At 56.1% G+C, this 27,087-nt stretch overlaps 1 protein-coding gene across 1 annotated transcript; it reads left to right on the top strand.

Moving 5' to 3' along the window:
• Positions 1 to 4,122: 4,122 nt before the first annotated feature.
• LOC124688767 (heavy metal-associated isoprenylated plant protein 43-like) lies at positions 4,123 to 23,689 on the top strand. Its single transcript, XM_047222402.1, has 4 exons — positions 4,123 to 4,194; positions 4,316 to 4,417; positions 23,166 to 23,238; positions 23,334 to 23,689. The coding sequence occupies exons 1-4, from the start codon at positions 4,165 to 4,167 to the stop codon at positions 23,474 to 23,476; spliced, it is 348 nt and encodes a 115-aa protein (XP_047078358.1). The 5' UTR covers positions 4,123 to 4,164; the 3' UTR covers positions 23,477 to 23,689.
• The last annotated feature ends 3,398 nt before the right edge of the window (positions 23,690 to 27,087 follow it).

Below are 27,087 nucleotides of genomic sequence, written 5' to 3'. Positions count from 1 at the left end.
ATGAAAATGAAAAACCCTCATTATTTGGTGAAGCGTGTTGGCATTGGGATGTCCAAGACGAGCATGCCAAAGATCAACGCCCGCGAGAGAGAGCACGAGGTGCGGCGCCGGGGGTGGAAGGCGACATCACCGGATACAAATCGTCGGGGCTCTCACATCGATGGAGGACCATCCGGGTGCGGGCGTCCTTAACGAAAAACCAAACGCGTCAAATTCAACAAGTCACGGAGTTGTCACGAGAAAGAGTTTTAACGGAGACTAAATTCTGAATAAGCTGGGGAGACACAAGGACATTATTAAGAGACGAGTGGTTTAGAAGTAGAAGGAAAATTAGCAGAACCAATGTGAGAAATAGGAAGACCGGCGCCGTTACCGACAATGATGCGAGACTCGGTGGAAGTGGGAAAAGAATGGGAAAGGTTACCCGGGTGAGCGGCCATGTGAGACGAGGCGCCCGTGTCCATAAACCAGTTGCCGCCACCGGCGTAAGAGCCAGGTGCGGGCGCCGCGTGGTAGGCCGGGGTGTAGGACGACGGCGTGGCGGTGAAGGCCGAGGCGTAGGGCGGTGTCGCGGTGAAGTGTGCCTGGTGAGTCGGCGGGCGCGACACCGGCATGTTGTAGGCGTAGATGACCCCCGTCCATGGGTTGTAGGCGAAGGGGTTGCTGCCGTTGGAGACCGACGACATGACGACGCGCGCGTAGGGGACGGCGACGGCGCGGGGTTGGGGAGGGAGGCGCGACGGCGGCTGCAGGTGCAGCGGCGGCGCGGCGTGAGGAGGAGCACACGCAGCGACGGCACAAGGGCGGCGGCGCTAGGGTTGGAGGGTGGGGCGGCGCGCGCGGGGAGAGAGGGGCGCGGCGGCTAGGTTAGGAACGGTAGGTGTCTGATACCATGTAGAAAGGGATGCAACTCACAATGTATTGATTGGGTGCATATGGCGTTACATATATAGGCCACGTCCTCGACTATACAAGGAAGGAGGCGGGCCCAATAATAAATACAAAGATATATATCGCTATACATAACTACGTACAGAAGATACACATCCGGATATACAAGGATATGTATCTCAACAAAACCTAAGCAACACATACTCACCCTACTGACCAAAAAGACACCCTACAAACAAAATTGATTTCTGGAGACTCCGTCCTGGCCCGGGCCGCATACCAGCCGTGTCATCAGCTCTTCTGCCCAAGCAACGAAAGCCAACACTTCAACGCACACGAATTCTAGAGTTGCTGCTCTGGTTTCAACACCGACCCCGAGTACGCGCACCCTCCTTGCGAATGGCGGAGCTACAAGGCATCACAAGCCACTGGCAAGACGAAGGACATGACCTATCGCCTCCAAGGAGGAAGCAAAAGGGAACGCCACCGACGCTCGCTGTGGACCAAAAAGAAGCTTGAGTTTTCACTTGGAGATCCCAATGCCAAATTGACGGGAGAATTGAAGGGGCACCACGGCGAAGCCTCCAAGAAGAAGAGCGGTGTCCGTTGTAGGCATCGACCATGGTCGAGATAGGATTTCACTCAAGCTCACCAAACCCAAAGTTATTGCGCAGTCTGGCCAACCGACCACCACCGGCAGCCCACAGGACCATCAAACCACCACAACACCTCATGCCGCCATGGCCGCCCCCACTCCCAAGTCCCACCTCGACTACGAGTATTTCTTTGCTGCCATTCTCCACCTGCCCCTCAAACACCCCTCATTCAGATCTGGCCGGATCTGGGTCATTCCTGCTGCACCACACCTCCTACTATCGACGTCGAGTCAGCACAGGTTGCTCCTGCAGAGCAACTCAGCCACGTGCGTGGATGCAAGCATGCCAGACCAGATCTGGTGACCGAGCGCTGTGCCACCCCAAGCTGCTAGCCTCAATCCGTGCAGCATGCACAACACAACACCAGCGCATCCGCCACCTGAGCACCTGTCCTCAGTGCCCACGCAATGAAGCGTGACGATGAGCTTGTTAGGGGCACCACCCGGCTTCCTCACGCTGGTTATCTGATTGCCATCCCCACCACCTTCGGTAGCAGGACCCGCCGCCTGGAGGCCGGTGGCGTGGCGGTGAACATGAGCAAACGGGAATGACGGAGCCGGTGGCGCTAGGTCTTCTATGACGTTGCCTAGGGATCCTACTAGTGTAATCCAAGGACATAAAAATAGACAATCTAGTTTCAGTTCTCCTTTTTATTGTCATTGAAAAAACATGCTATTGCTGGTACTCCCTTAAAATAGATTAATAAAAGCTTCCATTGTCAAAAAATGAAACAAAAACTGAACCAGCACTCCCTTAATTGTAGATAAGTCGCGAGCAAGAGGAGGGCTGTGAGGTGCATAATGCGGAATTGGCTGATGTTTATGAAAATATCAGAGCAGCGGATATCAAATCTGAGGTAAGTATATGACAAAAAAGGCGCGTGGAAATTCAGAAATGACACATGTCAATAATCACATTATTGGACTCTTTTAGTTACATAAGCTTTCTCATGGTTGCATGCCATTCCAGATTAAAGTACCTTTTCATAGGGTTACATGTGAAGTTAATAAGCATCATGTCCTGGAGAGCATGCTACGTGATGAAAGTGTTGAGCCAACATGTCTTGAGTTATCGCTCTTAGAAGACATCACGAATAATTTCTCCAAAGACCACGAGATTGCTAGAAGTCGGTTAGGAGTGGTTTACAAGGTATGCATCCTTTCTAATTGAAAACTTACAATTTTGTCAAATCTCAACCATACTTTACTTGAATATTATGAATGCAAAAAAAACTGAAATACAAACATGCAAGTTCATTCTAACAAGGGAACTTAAACAGGGCAAGCTTTCATCAGGGAGTACTGTTGTTGTTAAGAGGCTCGCAATTGCCAGTGCAGTTGAGGATTCACTATTTCTTCATGCGGTCAATTCCTTGATGAGTATTAAGCACCGTAACATCGTACGGTTTCTAGGTTATTGTTCTAATGTACAAGAGAAGGTGACAAGGGAAGGGGACACAAGCATTATAGTTATGGTGCGAAAGAGATTGCTCTGCTTCGAGTATCTACATAAAGGAAATCTTCAGAAGCATCTTACTGGTAAGTGTAGTGATGATATGATCCACTTGATTCCGTTGCCTTTTTCTTTGCCTTTAATTAAGTAGTATAACATGTTTCCTGACGATCTATATGTTCACTAATCCAGATGAATCTCGTGGGTTTCATTGGCCCGCACGGTACCAAACAATTAAAGGAATTTGTCAAGGCTTGCAGTATCTGCATGATGATTATATTCCTCATCTAGATCTGAAACCAGACAATATACTGTTTTCTGAGACAATGGTGCCAAAAATATTGGATTATGGTTTTTCAAGAGTCTTTACTAATGAGATAAGACAAACTATCTTTAAAAACATTGATGGATCGCTGTAAGCCAAGTCTTGAGAACTCCATTGTTTCGTGAGATAATAATATGATTGGAATACGTTTATACCTGACAATTATTTATTCATGTAGGGCATGCATGGCGACACCGGAATACTTGACTGGTGCAGAAATCACACTTAAGTCTGACATTTACAGTTTGGGGCTTATAATTATGCAGATAGTAACTGGACCAAACAACATGGACTACTCGAACGTAGCGAGTGTAAGACTAGTTTTATTAAAGCACTTACGTACAAAGGCATCATTGTTGAAATGGTCATATATGTTACTCCTACATTTTTGCGTATTACGACGCCACACCATATATGGAACACTTGAATTAAATGAAGAGTTCAAAATGGTGATGAAAAGAAGAGATAAATACTGTAATGAAGATATATATTGTTCATGGCAGATGTTTCCTTTTGTTTCTCCAGTATTGGCCAGTATAAACTGTATGCAGTTTCTCTTGTTTAGCATCTTTTATTGATCTTTGATTAGGTGTGGCTTGCGTTAATTATGTGATTTGTGATAATACATTTGCACCTTGGTCTCTAAACCAATCCCTGCTTTTCAAATTCATAGATAGTTGAAAGTTGGAGAAGTAGGTTGGAATTGGAGGCGTCAAAGGAGCACACGTTTGAAACATGTTACCAGCAAGTAAAAGTATGCGTTGACATAGGGATGCGCTGCATGGACCATGACCCCGGAACAGACCTGTTACACAGTATATCATCAATTGTCTTGATAGAATGGAAAGGGAGCGGTCGGTCGGAAGTTACGTAAGTAATTCATCTATGTACATTGGTCCCGACCTAATTTAGTTTGAACTGAGAACTGTATCAACATTCATATTTGTTGCTGCAAACAAGTGATCTGTCTAAGTTGATGGCTTACGTGCAGATGATTTTTCCTTCCGAATCAACATCACAACCATCAGATGCGGAATTAAAAGAGTCACCAGTGCCACATGCTCCACCGGCTGTACAACCAGTAGGCCGTAAGGTAAGTTAGAGTTCTTTCAAACATGCAGTAAAACCTTAATGTTCTGCCAACTTAAGAGTTTTGTTTTTGAAACGAGGCAAAAGCTTTACCTTTCCGTTGATTAAAAATAAATTTCTCGGTTAATTAACGGAAACTGGGCTAAAACCGATACAACCGGGACCCGAGCCCCACAAGAGCACCCGAACAACAAGGGCAAGCCCAATCACCACTCGGAAGACCAGTCGACCTCCCACCTAAGCTGAAGAGAAGGCGTTGTAACTGCTATGGGAGGAGCATGCACGGGATGCTCCGGCGTAGAAGAAGAAGCGGACCCCCAAAGAGTTGTGCCAACATGACATCGACAACCAGCATCAAGAGCAACCTCGTCGCCCATAGAGTGGGGAACGAAAAAGAACACCACAAGAATCAGAAAAAAAAACCAAGAAAAAATAAATTATGGAACTAAATTTGAAACAAATCTTGAAGAAAAAAATATGGAAAAAAAAATTCTGGAGGGACCAGGTATCTTGTGATGGATCGAGACGCCGATCTCTTCCGAGGCTTCGCGTTGGGTTTTTCGAGGGGGCGATCTCCGGTGTCTTGAGCTTTTCCTCGCCGAAAGCAGCGCGGCAAGATATATGCAGGAAACGAGAGCAGTCGTTAGATTCTCGTTTTTTTCTTTCCGCAAATCTTGGTCCACATTTTCTCCTAGACTCTTTCTCCTACTTCTACGCCCATGCTGGCTTTCACATGGAACGAATACGTCAGACCCCGTAAGTTCTCTCCCGTAGGAATTTGCCGTAAATGTAGCATTATTTGCCTAAGGGCATGACCGACGCGAGCGCTAGTGGATGGGCGCTAGGAATTATTTTCTAGCCGATCGGCAGTTTTATCATTGAAAGTATGGCCTTGCGTCGGCACAAAACGAAGCAGCAAGCGCTAATGCCCTGTTTGGTTGCACGGAATTGGGCTTGGAATTAGGGAATCTAGAATTGGAGCCCTAATTCCACCGTTTGGATGTGCACAGAATCTGAGCCTGGAAACCTTGCTCCAATTCCACGCGTGGGTCACGCACGAGCAAACCAGGCGGCCAAACATTCCGAGCTCCCGAGCTCGGAAACGCAACGAATTGAGCGAAGCGGTACCGCACCCGCGCTCTGCTCGCTCCTCGTGCCCTCGCTCCGCTCGTTCCTCGTGTCGGGGGGAAGACCCCGGGTAGGGCAACGGACGCGGAGCGGCCGGCTGACCACTGGCCGGCTCGCGGCAAAGGCCGGCTGAGGAGCAGCCGGCTGGCGCCGTGGCCGGCTGGTCCGGAAGCCGGCTGGCTCTAGGTCCTAGTCGGCCTGGCTACGGCCGCCAATGCTGTAGCCGGGCCGGCTTCTACAAGCCATATCCGACCGGGGGTCCGTACCTCGGACCGACTCGAGGCCGGCGAGTCTTGCACCGGAAGGAACCGGGTTGGTGATCCGGGTTCCCAAAGTCCACGCTGACTTCATCTCCCGTAAAGCGCGGGGCACCGTGGAGCAATAGTGCCACGCGCCGGACAGGCCATCATGGCTTACGACGCGCCGTACGAGGCTACGGTGGCCGACGGCGACAGAGACACCTCCTCTCCATACCGCTGACCCGGGCAGCCGGATGGGACAGAGCCATGACGCCTCAACGGCTCCTGACGTCACCGCCTCGGGAAGGAGCGGAAGCCGAAGCCGGCCAAGCCGGCTAGTAGACTATAGGGTCTTATATGTAAAGTGCCGGTGCCTATATAAGCCGCACTACCCCCTCTCGTGCAGGGACGATCGATCACTTATTGCTTTCACCTACCTACAGCCGCTGCCCTGTGAGAGAGACCTTCGTCTCCCTTAGCCTCTCGTGGCCAGCCGGACACAGCTCTAGGAGCACCATTGTACCGTGTGACATCTTATACACTCTAGCAGGAGTAGAGGTTTTACCTCCACCGGAGGGCCTCGAACCCGGGTACGTCGCCGTGTCGCTCGTGCCCATACCCGCTTCCGGATACCGCCGTGAGATCTCTCGAGAGCCCCTTCGATTAGCCACCCTATGGCATATGCCGTGACGATACCACGACATTTGGCGCCCACCGTGGGGCCTTCAGCATCCTCGGCCGGTGTCTTCATCCGGACGGGCCTCACCATCACCACCGGCGAGCGAGTCGCTTCAGGCTTGATCCGGAGATTCGGCTCCTCGACCGCGCCGCCGACAACGCCGGCTGCTTCGCCGACCGGCCCTTCCCAGCCGGCGGCAGCGTCATCTCCTTCGGCGGCCACGACGTCTACGTCGCCACCGTCGCACCGCCGCGCTACCCGCGGCAGGTGCTGCGCTGCGCCAGCCCTCCTCCGCGAGCCGGCTGCAGCGCTCCCGTCAGCCCCGCCGTCGTGCAAGTCATGATGGCTGGCGAGGAAGTCACCAAGAACCCGCGCACCCGCGGCCCCAACCTGGAGCGCAACGTCGACCCCAACGCCTCCGGCTCGGGCCCAAAAGCGCCACCACCACCATCCCGGCTGGAGCAAGTCCGGGCAAAGCTGAGCACCCCGCTCACCACCGGCGCCGGCACCGACGCCGCCGCCGTCGAGGCAGACCTGGAGGCGCACCGCGTGCTCCTCCTCAAGCAGACCGAGGAGCTGGCTGCTGCTAAGCGCCAGTGGGACATCACCCAGCGCGAGTACAACCGCGCCCACGGCCTCACCCCAGGCGGCGACAACCCCAGCCGAGCCGGCGAGATCCGCCGCAGAGGCCGCGACCTAGGCGCCGAGATCGACCGCGACGGCGCGGACGAGCCGGCTCCATCCATGGAGCTGCCCATCTACAACACCCCCGACAAGAACATGCTCGCGGCCGAAGCCGCCGCAGAAGAGCTGCACCGCCTCGAGGGCGAAGAGCTACGCCGCCAGACCGCGCGGGTGGCTGATTTGGTGAAGGCTGCCAATAGGCAGTCGAAAGACCCCAGGTACGCCCGAGACCCTAGGGCTTCTCACGCTCGTGGTGCCGCAGGCAACGCCAGGGATACGGCCGAATCCGCCTCCCCAGCACCAAGCCGGCGCAACGACTCCCGCGCCACGCACGCAACCTCAAGCCGGCCGAGCCACCAACCAGGCGGCGGCAGCAGCCGCGGCCGGGCCCCACCAAGCAGGAACCAGGAGCAAGACTCCGAGCCTCGACGCCCACATCGGCCGGCTCCAGAAGCCAGCGGCGCTCGCCAGCCGGCCCACTCCCGGCCGGGCCCGCGCATCGAGCCCGCCGACGCCGCAGACCGCCTCGACCGGCTGATCGAATCCCGCATCGCGGAAGAGGAGGCGCCGGCTTGCCCCAAGTGCTTCGGGCCCCGCATCGCCAACGAGCCCGTGCTCGACGGCTTCCAGCCCCCCCGCGACACGCCCAAGTACGACGGCACAGCCAAGCCGGAGGACTGGCTGCTGGACTACTCCACCGCAGCCGGCATCTCTCGGGGCAACAAGCGCCGGGCTGTGCGCTACTCCCCCTCATGCTGCTCGGCTCCGCCCGCACGTGGCTCAACAACCTGCCAGCCCGGCAGCATAAACGGCTGGCTGGACTTCGAGGCCGCCTTCATCAGCAACTTCACCGGCACCTATCGCCGGCCGGGTCGCCCTCAACAGCTTGAGATGTGCAAGCAGTGGCCCGGACGAGACGGATCGCGCGTACCCGACGCGCCGGTGCGAGATGCGCAACTCTTGCGAGGGCGTGCACGAGATGCAAGCCATCAGCTTCTTCATGGGAGGCTGCCGGCCCAACACCATGCCGTGGCACAAGCTACGCCGCAGCGAGCCCAAGACGATGGCCGCCTTGATGGCCATCGCCGACAAGTACGCGCTGGCCGAGGAAGCCGGCAAGGCGCCGGCTGACGTTTCACCGGCCCCAGCAAGACGAGACAACAACAAGCCGGCTGAGCACAAGCCGGCCGAGGGCGGCTCGCATGGCAGCCGGCGGGACAACTACCGCGGCAAGCGTCACAGCGACCAGCCGGACCGCCGGTACGGTTCCGCCCATGTGGCAGCCGTGTCGGACAACGCGGCAGGCGGCAGCCGCCGCCGTAAGCAAACAGACCGGCAATGGAAGCCGAAGTACACCTTCGAGCAGATGCTCGACTCGCCGTGCAAGTACCACAGCCGGCAAGAACCCCTCCAACCACACCACCCGCGACTGCCACTTCATGAAGCGGCTGACAAGCGGCGAACCCCTCCCCCCTCCACCCCCGCCTCCTCCAGCCGGCGGGCCGGGTGGTCAAGGCGGCGCAGAGAACGCCAACCTCGAGCACCACGAGGCTAACCAAGTGCACCATGGCCGATATCCGGCCGAAGATGCTACCTCCATCACCTCCACCTCCGAGCCCGAGGACAAGACGAGCCAGCAGAGCCGTTCCTCGAGGTCAACGCGGTCATACCGCCGGTCCCCCAAGCACCTAAACCGGTCGAGCAGGCCATCACCTTTGATCGCCGCGACACACCGGCTGTCCCGCCGAAGCCGGGCAGCTACGCCATGGTCCTCGACCCCACCATCGGCACGACTCGGCGCAGCGTGCGATTTTCGCGCGTCCTCATCGACGGCGGCAGCAGCATCAACATCCTCTACCGCGACACCGCCCGCAAGCCGGGCATCCAGGAGGCCGAGTTGCGCCCCACCCCCACCGTCTTCCATGGCATCGTGCCAGGCCACTGCTGCCAGCCGATCGGCCGGATCACGCCGGAGGTGATGTTCGGGAAGCCGGATCACTTCCGCACCGAGAGAATCGAGTTCGAGGTGGTGGACCTCGTGAGTCCCTACCACGCGCTCCCGGGCAGGCCGGCCCCGACCAAGTTCATGGCGGTGCCCCACTATGGGTACCCGAAGATGAAGCTGCCCGGCCCAAAGGGGGTCATCACCATAGCCGGCGACTATCGCCGCTCCATGGACTGCGCCACGCGAGCTCCAAGATGGCCCGTACGCTGGTCATCGCCACCGAGAAGCAGCTCATCCACGACGCCGTTGCCCTCGCCAAGGCCGCGCCGACCGACATGCCGGCCGCAGGCAACCCGGCCGGGACGACTCACTTCCAGCCGGCCGGCAACACCAAGAAGATCCTCGCTGGACCCGGCGCAGCCGGACAAGTACGTCACCATCGGTGCCGGCTTGAGCAAGAAATAGGAAAGCGAGCTCACCAGCTTCCTCCGTGAGAATCGGGACATCTTCGCATGGACTCCAAGAGACATGCCGGGTGTGCCGAGGGAGTTGGCTGAGCACCACCTCCACGTCCGGCCTGACGCCAAGCCGGTGAAGCAGCCTCTCAGGCGCTTCGCCGAAGAACGAAGGAAGGCCATCGGTGAAGAAATCGCCCGGCTCCTAGCTGCCGGCTTCATCATGGAAGTACTGCACCCGGACTGGTTGGCGAACCCGGTCCTGGTCTTGAAGAAGAACGGCTCCCGGCGCATGTGTATCGACTACACCAGCCCGAACAAGGCGTGCCCGAAGGACCCCTTCCCCTGCCGCGCATAGATCAAGTCATAGACTCGACCGCCGGCTGTGAATTGTTGTCTTTTCTAGATGCCTATTCAGGCTACCACCAGCATTCCTTTGAATCCGGATGATCAAATAAAGACTTCGTTCATTACCCCGTACGGGGCTTATCGCTACACGACTATGCCGTTCGGCTTGAAAAATGCAGGCGCCACCTACCAAAGGTGCATGCAAAAGTGTTTGCAGGATCAAATCGGCGTAAATGTTCACGCATATGTGGATGATGTCGTTGTAAAAACCAAGGAGATGCCTACCCTCCTTGATGACCCGAGAGAAACCTTCACCAATCTGCGAAGATTCCGGATGAAGCTCAACCCGGCCAAGTGCACTTTCGGCGTGCCAGCCCGGCCAACTCCCGGGCTACCTCGTCTCTCGCCGAGGAATCGAAGCCAACCCGGAGAAGATCAGTGCCATTGAAAAGATGGAGCTGCCGCAGTGCCTCAAGGACGTCCGTAAGTTCACCGGCTGCCCGGCTTCCTTGAGCCGCTTCGTCGCCCGGCCGGGGAGAAGGCACCGCCCCGTACCAATTGATGAAGAAGGCGGACAAGTTCGTCCGGTCACCGCAGCGGATGAAGCCTTCCGTGACTTAAAGCGCGTGCTCTCAACCGCGCCAATCCTTGCAACGCCGGGTTCAATGGAGCCGATGCTGTTGTACATCGCAGCCACCAACCGAGTGGTTAGCGTTGTCCCGGTGGTGGAGCGCACAGAAGCCGAAACCGAGAGCAGCTGGTCCAGCGCCCAGTATACTACCTCAGCGAAGTGCTCTCCCAATCGAAGCAAAACTACCCCCACTACCAGAAGGTCACCTACGGTGTCTACATGGCAGCCAAGAAGCTCAAGCATTACTTCCAAGAACATCCCATCCGGGTGGTTGCCACAGCGCCTCTGGCGGAAATCATCGGCAGCAAGGATGCCAACGGCCGAGTTGCCAAATGGGCCCGGGAGCTAGCCGCCCACACCATCCTCTACGAGCCACGCACAGCCATCAAGTCGCAGATCCTCGCGGACTTCTTCGTCGACTGGGCTGAGATGCAGCACCCGCCGCCCGTGCCGGATTCCACACATTGGAAGATGCACTTCGACGGCTCGAAGATGCGCAACGGCTTAGGAGCCGGCATCGTCATCACCTCTCCCAAGGGAGACCGGCTGGACTACGTCCCGCAGATCCACTTCGCCGCATCCAACAATGTGGCGGAGTATGAAGCGCTCATACATGGGCTGAAGCTGGCCAAGGAGATTGGCGTGCGTCGCATACTTTGCTTCGGCGACTCCGACTTGGTTATACAGCAAGCATCTGGCGACTGGGACGCGAAGGACGCCAACATGGCCTCATACCGCTTCCATGTCCAGCAGCTATCCGGCTTCTTCGACGGCTGCGAATTCCACCATGTGCCACGAGCAAACAACGAGGCGGCCGACGCCTTGTCCAAGATTGGCTCAACCCGGCAAGCCATTCCGCCGGGCATCGCCTTGGCGGTCATCAAGAAGCCGTCCATCATACCGTCACCGGATTCGGATTCAATATTCGTGCCGGCTGACCCGGGGCTGCTCAGCCGAACCCGGGGCTTCATCGCCCAAGTCGGGGGCTAACAAGCCGAACCCGCCGGCTACCACGCCGAACCCGGGGACTTCTCAGTCCAACCCGGGGCTTCATCGCCACACTCGGGGGCTAGCAAGCCGAACCCGCCGGCTAGCAAGCCGAACCCGGCGACCATGCAGCCGAAGCCGGAAGCTCCCACGCGGGAGACCCCGTTGGTCAGCCGTATTCGAGATAAGATGCGTACCTTCATGGGCACAAGAATTCCTCTCCTACCTCACCGACGGTGTGCTGCCCGATGACGAGTCCAGGCCAGTGCAGATTGAGAGAAGGGCCAAGGCCTATACAATCATCAACCACGAGCCGTACAAACGCAGCGTAAGTGGGGTGCTCCAGCCGGTGCGTCGAGCCGGCTGAAGGGATTGAACTCCTAAGGGAAATCCATCAGGGTGAGTGCGGCCACCACGCCTCCTCCCGAGCCATAGTGGCCAAAGCCTTCCGGCACGGTTTTTACTGGCCGACCGCGCTCGCAGACGCGAAGAACCGGTGAAGAAGTGTAACGGCTGCCAACGCTTCGCCAAGCAAAGGAACACGCCGGCTTCCGCCTTGAAGACCATCCCCATTACCCGGCCATTTGCCGTATGGGGCTTGGATATGGTGGGCCCATTCAAAACAGCCCGAGGCGGCATGACTCATCTCTTGGTGATGATTGACAAGTTCACTAAGTGGATCGAAGCCAAGCCAATCAAGAAGCTGGACGGCTCCACAGCCGTCACATTCCTCAAGGAAATAATCGTGAGATATGGCTACCCGCATAGCATCATCACCGACAATGGCAGCAACTTCGCCGAAGGCATCTTCAAGCGCTACTGCGGAGAGATGGGGATCCGGATGGACCTATCGTCCGTGGCGCACCCGGAGACCAACGGCCAAGTGGAGAAGGCTAATGGCTTGATCCTAGCCGGCATCCGGCCCCGGCCGGTGGAGCCGCTTGAGCGCTCAGCCGGCCGCCGGATTGAAGAGCTGCCCAGCGTGCCGTGGAGCCCGCGCACGACGCCAAACCGCTCGGCCGGGTTCACACCCTTCTTCCTCGTATACGGGGCCGAAGCCGTCCCGCCGACCGATATCGAGCACGACGCGCCAAGAATCAAGCTCTACACGGAAGCTGAAGCCAAAGAAGCTCGCGAAGATGGAGTCGACCTGGTTGAAGAGGTCCGGCTGATGGCCGAGTCCAGGTCAACCGTGTATCAGCAAAGCCTCCGTCGCTACCACAGCCGGAAGGTCAAGACCTTAGTATTCCGAGAAGGAGACCTAGTGCTCCGGCTGATCCAACGGACAGCCGGACAGCATAAACTAGCATCCCCATGGGAGGGTCCCTTCATCGTGAGCAAGGCAGTAGGCAATGACTCCTACTATCTCATAGATGCCCAAGAGGCTAAGAAAAACAAGCCGGACAAGGCTGACGAGGAGACTAAACGTCCCTGGAATGTCGTGTTACTCCGCCCATTTTACACATGAGAGGAGGAATGTATGTATCCCTTGTATCCCTTTTGTAAGCTATGAAAAGCACGCGCCAAGAGCGCCGTTTCCGACAAGTTTTTCGCGTACTTTACCTTGTTTCGCCAATTGGCTTGAACCCTCTCACGCGGTCGGCTCAGTAACGTGATCCGGTTTCCGACAGCCGGCTTCCGATCCAGCTACAGACCGCAACCCGGCTGTCCGGCTGGCGGGAGTAAGGCCTAGGGAGCCGGCACGCGAAAAACGACTAAGGGAAAGAGTAAAAGCGAGTTGACTTGCAACTTTTCATAAAAGTGCCGGATTGCCGAATTCAGCTCGTTCGACCGAAATACTCGTCGGCCTCACCCAGCCGGCCCGCTCTTGATCCGGCGACGGATCGCAAGTCGGACGTACGACCGGCAGGGGCACAGCCAAAGAGTGGGGCGGATGGGAAAAAGCGAACGAGTCGAAAGAAAGCAACTCGGCACACAAATGATTAACAAACACATTAAAGTGTGCCTTAATAAAAGGATAATTATATTGTCTTACATATGCACCCGGCATCCCGGGGATTTGATAAATTGTCTTGGCAAAAGCAACAATCGAAAGACAGTAAACTAAGCGCCAGCCGGAGGAGCATCAGTGGAGCCGGCTGCCGGGTCGTCCTCAGGCACGTCCTCCGCCTCCTCATCCTCCATCTCGTACTCCCCATCGGATGGAGGAGGGTTCGGATCCGCGACGAAGAGGGCCTTGTCGACGAACTCGGCGATGGTACTGGCTCGAGCAAGGCGGGCGGCCTTGAGATCGGCTGGGAGCTTGTCCTCCACGCCGGCTCGCCGGAACTCAAGCTGCCCCAGGTCCACCTCGTTGTACCAGGAGAGGACGAAGGACAGCGCCATGTCGGCACCGGCGCGCGTGGCCGACTCCTTCCAGTCGAGGAAACGGTCCGGCGCCTGCTCCATCGCAGAGATGAGGCCGGAGATATCTTGCGGCGCCGCCTCTTCAGGCCACAGCATGGGCACCAGCTCTTCAGCCGCCTTCCGAAGTTCCCAGCCGAGCTTGGTGATGGGCTCGATGCGGGCAGCCATGGACGCCAGGTGATCCTCCATGCTGAAGTACTCCGAGCTGCCCTCGCCAGTCGCCCGCCTCCGGGACTCGCGCTCAACGCCAACGGCTGCCAAGGCCGCATCCCGCGTTTCCGGGAAGGCCGCTGCGGGAAGAAGCATGTCGAAACCACCAAAAGCCGAAATAAGCTGAAAAATGCAAATTTTCGAAGTCCTAGTAAGACCGGCGGCAGCCGGCACGAGCCGACCGCCCCCAGCCCGAAGATGGAGATTCCGAAGCTCTAGTAAGACCGGCGGCAGCCGGCACGAACCGACCGCCCCCAGCCCGAAGATGGAGATTTCGAAGGAGCAGCAAAGCCCGGCGGCAGCCGGCACGAGCCGACCGCCCCCAGCCCGAAGATGGAGATTCCGAAGCTCTAGTAAGACCGGCGGCAGCCGGCACGAACCGACCGCCCCCAGCCCGAAGATGGAGATTTCGAAGGAGCAGCAAAGCCTGGCGGCAGCCGGCACGAGCCGACTGCCCCCAGCCCGAAGATGGAGATAGCGAAAAAGACAAGTTTCAGCTGCCGGCTACCAACCTAAGCCGGCAGCCGACAGCCGAAAGCCGGCAAAGGGAAGGAAACATAGAGGCACTCACCCGACAAGCCGCGATCAAGCGCGCCAATCCCCTCCGTCCAGCGCTTGGCGGTGGCCGTCAGCTCCGTGGACTTGGTGGTGACTTCCTCCTGAAGCGCAAGCCGTTGCCTCTCCACCTCGTCCAGCCGCTTGCTCAGCTCCGCCAGCTTCTCCTCCCCGTCCTTCTTGAGGGCGGCAAGCTCCTTAAGGTGGTTAGCCTCAAGCTGGCGCAGCCGCTTCAGCTCCCCGTCAGCCCACCCGCAGCTTGGCGGCCGCAGCCCGGTTCGCCTCCTCGCTCGTGACGCACTGAGCGCGGGCAACTCGGAGGTCCGACTCCAGCTGTGGGACCCGGGCGGCCTCAGCCGCAAACCGGCAAAAACAAGCCGTCAGTACGAAAGAAACGACAGCCAACAAAAAATAAGACATCAAGTCGAAAGAAGCATAGAGCTTACCCTTGACGGCCCCCAGCTCACGAGCCAAACCGGCCCGATCCAGCTTGGCCTTGTGGTAGTGGGTCACGGCGCGGTTGTACAGAGCGGTGCGCCGATCCGCCACAGCCTAAGGAAAAAAGAAAAGTCAGTATGCCAGGCCGGCCCATGCCTCGGAGGGCTACCAGGATGATAACCAAATCAAAAAACAGTTGAAGCTTACCTTGCTGGCTTCCTCCACCTTGGCCAGGTTGGCCACGGACTCGGCAGCCCTAGCCTTGAGGTTGGCTTGCAGGCTGGAGAAGAACATCTCCACCGACGCTTGGCCGGGGTCCCCCTCCCGGCTGGTCACCTCATAGGAGTCGGCGCGGAGCCACGCCTGCTCCATAGTACCAGCTGAGCCAAGGCTGGAGTCGGAGGCGGACGGCACCTGAAGAAGAAGTGCGCCCTTGGCCACGTGCAGGCCTTGTGTTGATGCCGATGAGGTTCCCGTCCTCACCAGCGCGCGCGAGTCGGCGCCCTCCGTGCGCGCCGGCTCGTCCCTTGCCGGCTCCTGCCCGGTCGACTCCCCCATAGTCGGCTCCGGTGGTGGCGGCGCTCCAGGCGAGGCAGACGGTCCAGTCGGCGCAGCCATCTCCGGCGCCTGAGGTGCCCCCTCCGGGCTTTCGTCCAGCACCACCACGCTCGGCCTGGCTCCGGCCCCGATCGTGGACGGCGCAGCCCTGCCGGCTCCGGTTCCGGTCGCGGGCGGCGCAGAGCTGCTGGCTCCGGCTCCGGTCGACAGCGGCATACCTAGACCAGCCCCAGCAGCTGGGCCCAGAGGACGAGTCCGGCCCGGGAACATGTCGTCCAGCGTCGCCTGGCGAGTCGGCTCAACCCGCGTGCCGCGATCAGGCGCTGAGGCCAGCGGCACGGCGAAGGAAGGCGCCCCTGTGGCAGGCGGCGGCGGTGTAGGTGCGCGCGAGGAAGGCTGCGGCGTCTGCTCCCTCCTCTGGCGGGGAAGCGGCGACGTAACGCGCGGAGCTTGCCGGGAGCCGCCGCCCTGGGCAAACTTGATAGGGGCCCTAGCCGGATAAACAGAGAGATAATAAGCATAAAAGTAAGGAAAGAAAAGGAATCAAACAAGAAAAGGAGAGAAAGAGCTCACCCGGCCTGCTCCGGGACCATCTTCGTCTGCCGCCGGCGCAGCTTCTTCGCCTTCGCCTCCAAGGCGGCGGTGGAGCCGGCTCGCTTCGTGCCCTTGGGCGCCGAAGTCGCCGTGGTGCTTGGCGGCCTCGTACGCAGAGGCACGGCGGGGATGGGCCCCGTGCCGGACGTCGCCGGCTCCTCCTCCTCCTCTTGCTGCTCTGGTGAAGGGGGCGGATTGTGCTCCCCCTGGCCGCCTAGATCAGGCGCCTGCGGCAGGTCGTCGTCGCCGGCATGTTCGCCGGCTTGGTCGGCCGGATCGACGTGATCCGGCGTCCACCTCTTCGTCGCCAGGTCGCCGTCCTCGGCGTTCTGGCGCTCAAAAAGCTAGAAAGACAGAAAAAACATGAACATATGACAAGCCGGAAGACGGCAGAAGAAAAAGGAAGTCGGCCTCGCAGCCGCAAGCCGGAAAATGGCAAAGACACGAGGCTTACCCGCGCTGGTGGATGGTCCCTGTCGCAAGGCGCCAGCCCGTAGCTCCAGTTCTCCGTGAGGTTCGCCTTGGTGATGTGGTTCACCCGGCTGGCCACCTGGGCCTTGTTGAGCGGCGCCTTGGACGTGCGGTTCGGATCGAACCGGCCGGACATGTGCCCGATCTTGTGGGAGCGCATCTGGAGCGGCAGCACCCGGCGCTCGGCGATGGTGCAGAGGAGATCCTCGGCAGTCAGCCCGCCATCAGTGGCTGTCGCCAGGAAGTCCCACAGCAGGTTCACCTCGGCGTTCGGATCCGTCGAGCGGGCGTTGTGGCTCCAGTTGATCCGGCCGACTGGAGGAGCCGGGTTGAACTCCGGCAAGTTGATCCGGTCGACGAGCGCCCCGTCGTTGCGCACGTAGAAGAATGACATCTGCCAGTTCTTCACCGAGTCAACGGTGGGGATTTTGGGGAAAGGCGTACCAGGCCTAAAAAAGCCTTCGGTGGTCTGGGCCTTCAAGTAGAAGAGCCGGCTCCAGAAGTCGATGTCGGGCCACAAGCCGGCGTAGGCCTCCATGAACGCTACGAAGCAGCTCAAGAGGACGCACGCGTTGGCCGGCAGGTGGTGCGGCCGAAGGCCGAAGTGGTCAAGGAACCGCCGGAAGAACGTTGAAGCCGGCAGGCCCAGCCCGCGATCGAGGTGCGCGCCGAAAACGACGCGCTCGCCGGGCTCCGGCTTGGGCTCCAACTCCCCACCGGGCGCCCGCGTGATCACCGACTGCGGGATCCGCCGGAGGCGCACCAGGCGATCGATGTCGTCCTCCCGCATGTAGGAGCCCCTCCAAGATCCGCTGGGAGACGCCATTGACGAGGTCGAGGAAGAAGATGACCAGGAGAGGCGGAACGGCGAGGAAGAGCCTTGCGACCGCGGCGGCGACAACGGCGGCTGAGGACGCTCCGTCGAGACGCGCGGCCCCGTGGCGCCGGACTGAAGAAGTGGCGGCGGCGGATCGGTGGAGATTCGCCCGCCGGAGTTCGCCAGCGGGAGACGTTCGCCGGAGCAACAGCGAGCTCGAGCGCGCGGAGAGCGATGGAGGCAGGAGCGCGAGGAAGAAGAAGTGAGCAAGTGCCGCCTCGGTACCCTCCCCCGCGGCATTTATAGCCGACCGCGGCGGGCAGTTGGCCTCCACGTGGCGATCGTGGCCACGCCGCCCGGATCTTCTGCGCATTAACGTCGCCCACGACCGCTACCGTTACTAGAAACCGCCACACCACGTCGCCCACTACCGCACCGGATCCGGAGGGACATTGATGTGACCAGACGAACCGACCGCCAGGCCAGGCGTCAGACCGGTCAAGTCGGGCGCAGGACCCGAGGAGGCGGAGACCCCGGCGCACAGCAAGCCGGAGCCGGACAAAAAGTTCCACTCGAACCAAAATTCATCAGCAAGGCGGAGGCGCCATCAAATCTTGCGAGAAAGCAAAAACTATACAAGTGTAAAAGCGGCCGGCCGGGAGCAGCCGGCAGGAACGAGCCGGATGAGGGCGCAGCCGGCTGAAAGGAAATCCTCGCCGGCCCCTCCAAGTGCCGTCAAATATATTCAAGAAGCCGGAAAACCTGCCTAGGTCCTTCTAAACGCAGGACCTTGCCAGCCTTCGGGGGCTAATGTCGGGGGAAGACCCCGGGTAGGGCAATGGACGCGGAGCGGCCGGCTGACCACCGGCCGGCTCGCGGCAAAGGCCGGCCGAGGAGCAGCCGGCCGGCGCCGTGGCCGGCTGGTCCGGAAGCCGGCTGGCTCTAGGTCCTAGTCGGCCCGGCTACGGCCGCCAATGCCGTAGCTGGGCCGGCTTCTACAAGCCATATCCGACTGGGGGTCTGTACCTCAGACCGACTCGAGGCTGGCGAGTCTTGCACTGGAAGGAACCGGGTTGGTGATCCGGGTTCCCAAAGTCCACGCTGACTTCATCTCCCGTAAAGCGCGGGGCACTGTGGAGCAATAGTGCCACGCGCCGGACAGGCCATCATGGCTTACGACGCGCCGTACGGGCTACAGTGGCCGACGGCGACAGAGACACCTCCTCTCCATACCGCTGACCCGGGCAGCCGGATGGGACAGGCCATGACGCCTCAACGGCTCCCGACGTCACCGCCTCGGGAAGGAGCGGAGCCGAAGCCGGCCAAGCCGGCTAGTAGACTATAGGGTCTTATATGTAAAGTGCCGGTGCCTATATAAGCCGCACTACCCCCTCTCGTGCAGGGACGATCGATCACTTATTGCTTTCACCTACCTACAGCGCTGCCCTGTGAGAGAGACCTTCGTCTCCCTTAGCCTCTCAGGGCCAGCCGGACACAGCTCTAGGAGCACCATTGTACTGTGTGACATCTTATACACTCTAGCAGGAGTAGAGGTTTTACCTCCACCGGAGGGCCTCGAACCTGGGTACGTCGCCGTGTCGCTCGTGCCCATACCCGCTTCCGGATACCGCCGTGAGATCTCTCAGGAGCCCCTTCGATTAGCCACCCTATGGCATATGCCGTGACGATACCACGACACCTCGCTTGAGGGAGAAGCTCCTCCTGGCGGCGGCGCATGGACCTCTTCCCCGCCCTCCCTTTTCCCCTACCTCCCCCTCCGTCCGCCGTCCTCTGCCCCTGGCCTCCCTCTTCCCCGTCCTCCCCTTCACCCCTTCCCCCTGTCCGCCCCCTCCCCGCCATGGCCAAACCCTAACCCTAGAACGACGGTGGGAGGTGGTCGAACAGCGGCGGGAGGTGGTCGAACGGCGGCGGAAGGTGGTCGAACGGCGGCCGTAGGGAGCGCAGTGCCCTCCCCTCTCCTCTGGTTCCGCCACTGGGGCAGTTCCGTCGGGCCTCTTTCAATTCCACACTAGGTACATCCAAACAGGATTTAGAAATCCATTGTAGCCTTGATTCTACAGGTGAATACCACACATCCAAACAACCAAAATGGTATTCCATTGAAATCGTTGATTTGGTATTCCATTGCCAATTCAATTCAGAGCCAAATTCTGTGCAACCAAACAGGGCATAAGATGTTTTATCCCATCTGAGCTAAAGCCACGCTGGTGGTTAGCTAGGAATAAAATGGATCCAGAAGGGAAATTTGTAAGTGCAAATGAGGAAGCAACATGTAGTCGATTCAGAGGTGAAGCGGATAGAGTGGAGTGTACCTTTGGGCGATACTCTAACAATCAATACCGATGGAGCGTTTGTTGAAGCGACAACATCGGGTGCATGGGATTTTGTCATTCAAGACAGTGCTGGCACGGTTAGAGGATCCAGGTTTGATCGACTGGAGCATATAGCTAGGGCGGCCTGATCGCAGCATTGCAATCAGCGGCTTTCGATTTGACACCGGAAGGAGTGCTGTACCGGGACATTCGAGCTTTTATTCGTCTACAGTTCATTTCAGTTATTTTCTCTTATTGTCCTCGTGTTTGTAATAAGTTGGCATATGATTTGGCCACGTTGGGTTTAGTCATGCAAGAGACTAGGTCGTTGTGGCCGGAAGCTCCGCCGAGTTGTGTAAATGTACCGTTGGCCAGCACGTTTTCTGAGACAGTTGATTAATGGAATACCTGTTCCATGTCAAAAAAAAAAGGCGGGTCCATAATTTTTTTTTTTGCGGTGGGGATGAGAAATACATCAATCCGAACAGGAGCTACAGTCGTTGGAGATGGCTGCAGCCATTTCCTCAGGGAAGCTTCTTAGCCAAAACCCAGTACGACCGTGTACCCTAGCTAATCTAGCCAGTTCATGGCTCACGCCATTCACATCTCGGCTGATCTTCGCTACATTCGTTTCTCATTTCCCTAAAAGCTCACGAATGACTGTGATTCGGGAAGCATAGATAGATGTGTTGGGCGTTGATTGTTGGATAAACTCCTGGGCTTCCGCACAGTCCGTCTCCAGCGTAACTTCCATCTGTGTCCAAAGCAATGCCAGACGTAAGCCCTCCTCGATGGCAAGGAGCTCCGCCTCCGTAGCATCTCTGCAGTTCTCTAAAGCTCGACACGCTAAAAAGATAACCTCGCCGGCTGAATCACGCAGGATCATACCTGCGCCTGCACTGATCATCGTATAGGCCCCATCCACATTCAACTTCATCTTGCCTGGCTTAGGTAGGATCCATCGCTTTTTTGGCTTGGACGGTTGGCTCTGCCTTCAGTAGCGCGCTTAAACCCCTGGTCTGGATCCACCACCATCTTCCCTTTCACCATATCTGCATTCGGAAATTGTTTGATCATCATAAGCGAATTGAGGTAGCTGATCAAGAACCTACGCGACCTCTCAATCGAGGGGCAGGGTTTATCGTGCGTCATTTCATTGTGGGCGTGCCAGATACGCCATATAGTCATGAGGGTGCGCGCTCGTTGTGTCTCCGGAATGGAGACTAGCAACTGCAGGAGCCACTCCTTACCGGTGTTTCTGATCAGCTCAACATGGGGCAGGGACCAGACTTCCGACATAGCCTTCCAGAGGCTTGTAGCATGAGTGCAACGCATAAACACATGGAAGGAGTCCTCGTCCTCAACGCCACATAGTGTACATGTCCCAGAAGTACCCATACCTCTTCTAGACAGATTGACCTGTATCGAAATGGCATTTCTGCAAATCTTCCAGGTTAGGATTTTCACTTTTGGTGGTACCTGACAGCTCCATATCACCTTCCAGCTTGGACGTGCCTTCAGCAGTTGTGCACATAGAGTATCAGGATATTGGATCAGCCTCCATGCTTGCCTAGCTAACAGGGCCTGGTTAAACAGGCGCATATCACGGAAACCAATGCCACCGCACTCTTTAGGCCGAAGCATGGTATCCCATGCCACCCAATGCGTCTTCCTCTTACCCGTTCTCAGCGCCCCACCAGTATCTTCTTATCATTGCGGTCAGTTCATCACAGAGGCCCAGGGGTAGCTTGAACACACTCATGACATAGACAGGAATGGCTTGGGCGATGGCTTTGATCAGTATTTCCTTTGCTGCTTGGGACTTATGGTTGTCATCCCACTCGACTAAGCATTTTGCCAACTTGGCCTGGAAGCTTTGGAACTTCCCACTAGACATGCGGCCATCAGGAGTTGGCAATCCCAAATATTATGATTCAAAGTATTCTTGTACCACATTCAACAGCCCCTTCAGCTCTTCCCTACAAGGGTTAGGGCAGGCGTGCCCCAACATGATTGAGCATTTGCTAGGGTTTATCAGCAGCCCCGTGCTTGACGCATAGGTATCGAGTACTGCCTTTATGTGCATTGCCTGATCTGCTGTAGCCTTGAAGAACAGGAGACTATCATCCGCAAAAAGAAGATGTGATATGCCAGGCGCACGCCTACAAATTCTGACCGGGGTGATATTCCCAACTGAGACTTGATGCTGTAATAAGGTGGATAAACCGTCAGCTACAAAAAGAAACAGAAATGGCGAAAGGGGATCACCTTGTCGGAGGCCCCGAGAAGGCGAGAATGAATCCAGGAGGTTTCCATTGAATTTCACTTGATATCTCACCGATGTGACGCATGACATTATCCAGTCCACCCATCGATGAGAGAAACCTAACCTTTGCATCACTCTCCCAAGATAGTCCCAAATCCACTCTGTCATAGGCTTTAGAGAGATCCAACTTATAAACACAAAAATTCTTATCAGGATGTGTATTTTGCTCAATGAAATGCAGACACTCAAAGGCCACTAAGGTATTATCTGTGATTAATCTACCAGGAACGAAAGCACTCTGATTAGCTGACACAATTTCACCTAGTATAGGTCTTAGGTGATTTACCATGCATTTAGATATGACCTTATATATGACCGTGCATAGGCTGATGGGTTTGAAGTCCTTCACGGTTTCAGGTTGATCACATTTGGGAATTAGCACAATCGCAGTATCATTAACCCCCTCCGGCATTTGACCAGTAACAAAGAAAAGCTTCACCGCGTTGATCACTTCCTCCTTGATTGTACCCCAATTGCGTTGGTAGAACCGTGCGGGAAATCCATCCACACCAGGAGCTTTGAGAGGCCCAATTTGGAACAAGGCATCACTAATCTCGTCATCCGTGAAGTTACAGAGGTTGTCATTCATGGCCGAGGTTACTTTCTCCTCATACCAATAAGAGCATCAGAATTAAGAGAGGGGTCTCTAGTGAATAATTCTTGGAAGTAGGACGACGCCATTCTCTCCATATCAGACGGCACCTCCTTCCGGACACCTTGGTCATCTTTTAATTTCTTTATCTTGTTTCTACGGGCACGCCAGACAGCTTTTTGGTGGAAAAACCTGGTGTTTTGGTCTCCCTCCTTAAGCCAAGTAACACGGGATCGTTGAAGCCATAGCATTTCCTCTCTGTAGAGTAACTCCTGCATATGATCAGTGGCCTGGCGGATCGCCTGCTGGTCCGCATTGCTCATCCTTAGAAATTCCAAATTTATGTAGTCTTCTTCCCGCGTGTTTACGAGTTTGTCATTCTTGTTGTGAACCAGATAGTGCTTAATGTGCCGATGAATTACAATAAGAGCAGATCAGTCATCATGGAGGTTGCTTCAAAGATCACAGGTATATACGTCCTTCCCTCTACTATAACCACAATTTTCTCGTGTATTATCATTGATGTGTTATTTGTCTTGACCGATGTTGTGTAATGATGTCAGGGATCATGTCGTTGGCATACGACAGCGACAAGAGCACGCTGACGGTTGTTGGGGACGTGGACCCGGTGGCAATCGTGACCAGACTGCGCAAGATGAAATACCCAGTGGAAATAGTTGCAGTGGAGGTGATTAGGACAAAGTAACAATGCCCCGCGTGCCACTCCTACTACATCCCCGTCCAAGACCAAGAGCAGATTTTGCTTCGTGCTGGATAATCTCTCACATGATGGTGCAGGAGTCGGGGATTTTGCCCACAAGTTGTTTCCATTTCCCCCATTTTCATGTCTCCCCTGCAGTTTTCAGTTCAAAAAATACTGCAGCATGGAGCACACTCACCGAATTCAGCGATTACCATAATTTGAAGGAAAGTTGGTCTCGGCATGAAGTCTGAGAAGAAAAACAATTGCAGCAGTTTTCCTGGGCAATGCAGTAGTTTACCTCTTACAGTGGAACTGTTAATTCAACTCCGCCTCTACCGCGCCCCTCGCGGAGCACTCCGTCTCAACTCCTTCGCCGCGACCAGCCGTCCTGCTCCCCAATACCGTCCTCCTCCGTGACTAGCTTCTCAACCACTACGCCTCCTGCGCACAGTACAGCCACGGTGGGGCGTCGGTGTCGTCCACAGGCTGTTCGACGCAATGCCTAAACGGGACGTAGATTCCTGGAGCACTCTGCCCGGCCAGTACGTCAAGGCTGTGCGTCCCAGTGAAGCCGTGTAGATTTCCAAGTTCGTGCGCACGCTGGAGGATGGTGTCAGGCGTCAACCCACGCCTACGCCGGTCAGCTTGCTGCTAGGAAGAACGATGGAGTTTATACACGATGATCACACAATGGTCAGTTTTCTGAAGCCATGGTTCTCTTCATCCAGATAATTGGGTCCCAAGAGGTTCCGTTGAATTTCTTAGGTTGGGATGGTGCCGGTAATGTGTTATGAAGCCGGTGATACGGATGCTGCTCGTACCATGTTTGACGAAATGCCGCAAGGAGATGATGCGTGTGGAATGCCTTGATTGCCGCGCCGGCTACGCCCGTGCCAGTTGCTTGGGTGAGGCTCAGCTCAACTGAGAGTTTCAACACTTCACACGAGGTCATCAGAATCAAATGCCCATCCAAATCTCTCTGATTTAGAAAAGAGGTCGTCTGATGCATCTTTGTCCCTCCAGCCGGATTAAAATTTGGCTCATCCCTCCAAACAAATCAGAAAAAATTCTTCGCTCATGTGCTGCTGCTTGGTCAATGTTGCCACGTCTGAAGATTGTTCTCCCAAGGCGCGATCTAGCAGGATGCGATGTTTGTTTACTGGAAGGACAAGATTGTTGCTCCCAAGGCGTTTACCAAGCTCCCTTCTCATCTCCACACCAACCGCATCTCCCCACTAATTTAAATTCGATCCACCTTCCTAGATCTGGCAACCAAAGTATCCTCTTTGTTACAAGATCAAAGGGGTCTCCAGGCTTCAGCTAAACCAGGTTCGTGCTACTTTCTTCCGGGGTATTGCTTTGCTTCTATAGCTAGTTTTCAGGTGTGCTTCGACAAGATCTCGCCGTGTTATATCTTTTATGCCTATGATTTTGTCATCGCGCGTGTTAAGATGTGCGCAGGATTGAACCCAAACCCAGCTGCATCCTCCATGCTTCTAAGATTTTTTCCTCCTTAGCAGATTGTTCGGACTTGGGAACAAAGAGAACACATACATAGATGGAATCCCAGGCCCACGGAGAGGCGCTGCTGGAAATGGACAGTGAAAATGATACACGGGACAGTAAGCTACATGATCCAGGTGCAACTCCAATGTTTATTTTCGGTAAGATTACGGGAAACCTATGCTGTTTATTTCCTACTATCGCTATTCTCTGAAGTTGACTTTATTAGAGCACCGCTTAAATCACTCTCCCGGAAGTGGTTCTGTTATTGCACCATGGATATAATTATTAAACGGGTTTAGATCTTTTCTTTTCTTTCTCTATCAATTTAACAGATGAGTGTCCGGGCCTCGAGTGGAACATGGGATATGAAATAATCAAGGAAATTTGTGAGGGTTTAAATTACATGCAGAAGGAGCGCTATATTATTCATCTAGACCTGAAACCTGAAAATATATTGATGGATGCTACTATGGTGCCGAAAATTGCGGACTTTGGTTTGTCAAGGATCTTTCCTGACAAGAAATAGACAATCGTCACTCAAAATTGTCTTAAAGTACGGTAATCTATGGCTTCTTTTGTAGCATCTTCTGTTCCTTCTTGCGATACCTCACACTTTTAAACTGCGTTGCAGTGGATATATGCCACCAGAATACATAATCCAAGGCATAGTCTCCCTCAAGGCAGACATATACAGCTTGGGTGTTGTAATTACAAAGATATAGTCCATGATCAAGCCAGACATATACAGTTTGGGTATTATAATTATAAAGATACACTCAAGGATCAAGGCAGATATATACAGTTTGGGTGTTATAATTATAGACATACAGTTCAAGATCAAAGCAAACGTATACAGTCTGGGTGTTATAATTGTAAAGATACAATCAAGAATATTTGGTGGCAAGCAATCCCCAATCATCAGTCAAAATCGTCTAGGAACACAGTAAGCTATGCCTTCTCGCCCCACATCCGATCATGTTCCCATCCTCGTTACCGCTTCCACGAAAATCCCGCGTCCTTCGCGCTTCCGGTTCGAAAACGCCTGGCTCCTAAACCCTCTTTTCCTTCCTTCCACCCTGCCTGCCTGGACCAATGTTGCTGTGGTGTCGGATGCTGCTGGTGACCTTGCCGCTCGCCTCAAAGCTTTCCGCAACGCCGCCAAGGTCTGGAAACGCTCCCACCTCTACAACCCCAAATACCAAAACAACTGCTCTTTCTTGATTGACTTGCTTGACCTGTTCGAGGAAGGCCGTCCTCTTTCGGAAGACGAGCTCTCGCTGCGTGTGCTTTGCAGGTCTACCTTGGAGCGCCTGGTCCTCGAGCGTGCTGCTCACTGGAAGCAGCGCGGGAAATTCCGTGCTGTTGTTGAGGGAGATGAAAATTCTCGCTTCTTCCACGCTCGTGCCTCGCAGAGGCTGCGGCGGAACACGATCCGCTCCCTCTTCGTCGATGGCGCCGCCTTGGTAACGCACGACGCCAAGGCCGCTGCCCTCCACTCCTTCTTCCGCGATCTGCTCGGCCGCTCCGTCGACTCTTCCTCGACCTTGGACATCGTCGCGCTCTACCGAGGTTGCCCTCGGGTCAACGGTGATGACCTGGTTGGGCCCTTCACGAGCCTGGAGGTGGAGGCGGCCCTCCTGTCGCCGGGACCGGCGCGGCGCCGGGGCCTGATGGGCTTGGGCCCAGCTTCTACAAGGCCTCTTGGGCCACGGTCGGCCCATGTGTGCTTCCGCTTTTCAACCGTTTCCACTCCCGCGCGCTGGATTTGGAGAGGATCAACAGATCCCACGTCGTCCTCCTTCCCAAAACGCAGGGGCAGCTGTCGCCGAGCTCCTTCCGCCCGGTTTCTCTTTAGAACTGCAGTGTCAAGATGCTCGCAAGGCGCTCACCGTCCGCCTCCGAAGCATCAAATCGGGCAGCTCATCGACGTCGATCGACCGGCTTCCTCAACGGGCGGAGCATTGCGGAGAACTTCGTTTTTGCCACCGAGCTGGTACGTACTTGTTTTCGCCGGCGCGCTCCGTGCGTCGTGCTCAAACTCGACTTCGCCAAGGCCTTCGACTCGGTGAGTCGGACCAGCCCTGCGGACCGTGATGCTCGCCCGCGGG

Source organism: Lolium rigidum, chromosome 2 (assembly GCF_022539505.1).
Source record: "Lolium rigidum isolate FL_2022 chromosome 2, APGP_CSIRO_Lrig_0.1, whole genome shotgun sequence".
NCBI classification, from domain to species: domain Eukaryota; kingdom Viridiplantae; phylum Streptophyta; class Magnoliopsida; order Poales; family Poaceae; genus Lolium; species Lolium rigidum.
Note: the sequence above shows the minus strand (reverse complement) of the source record. Positions and strands in the feature narration are given on the sequence as shown.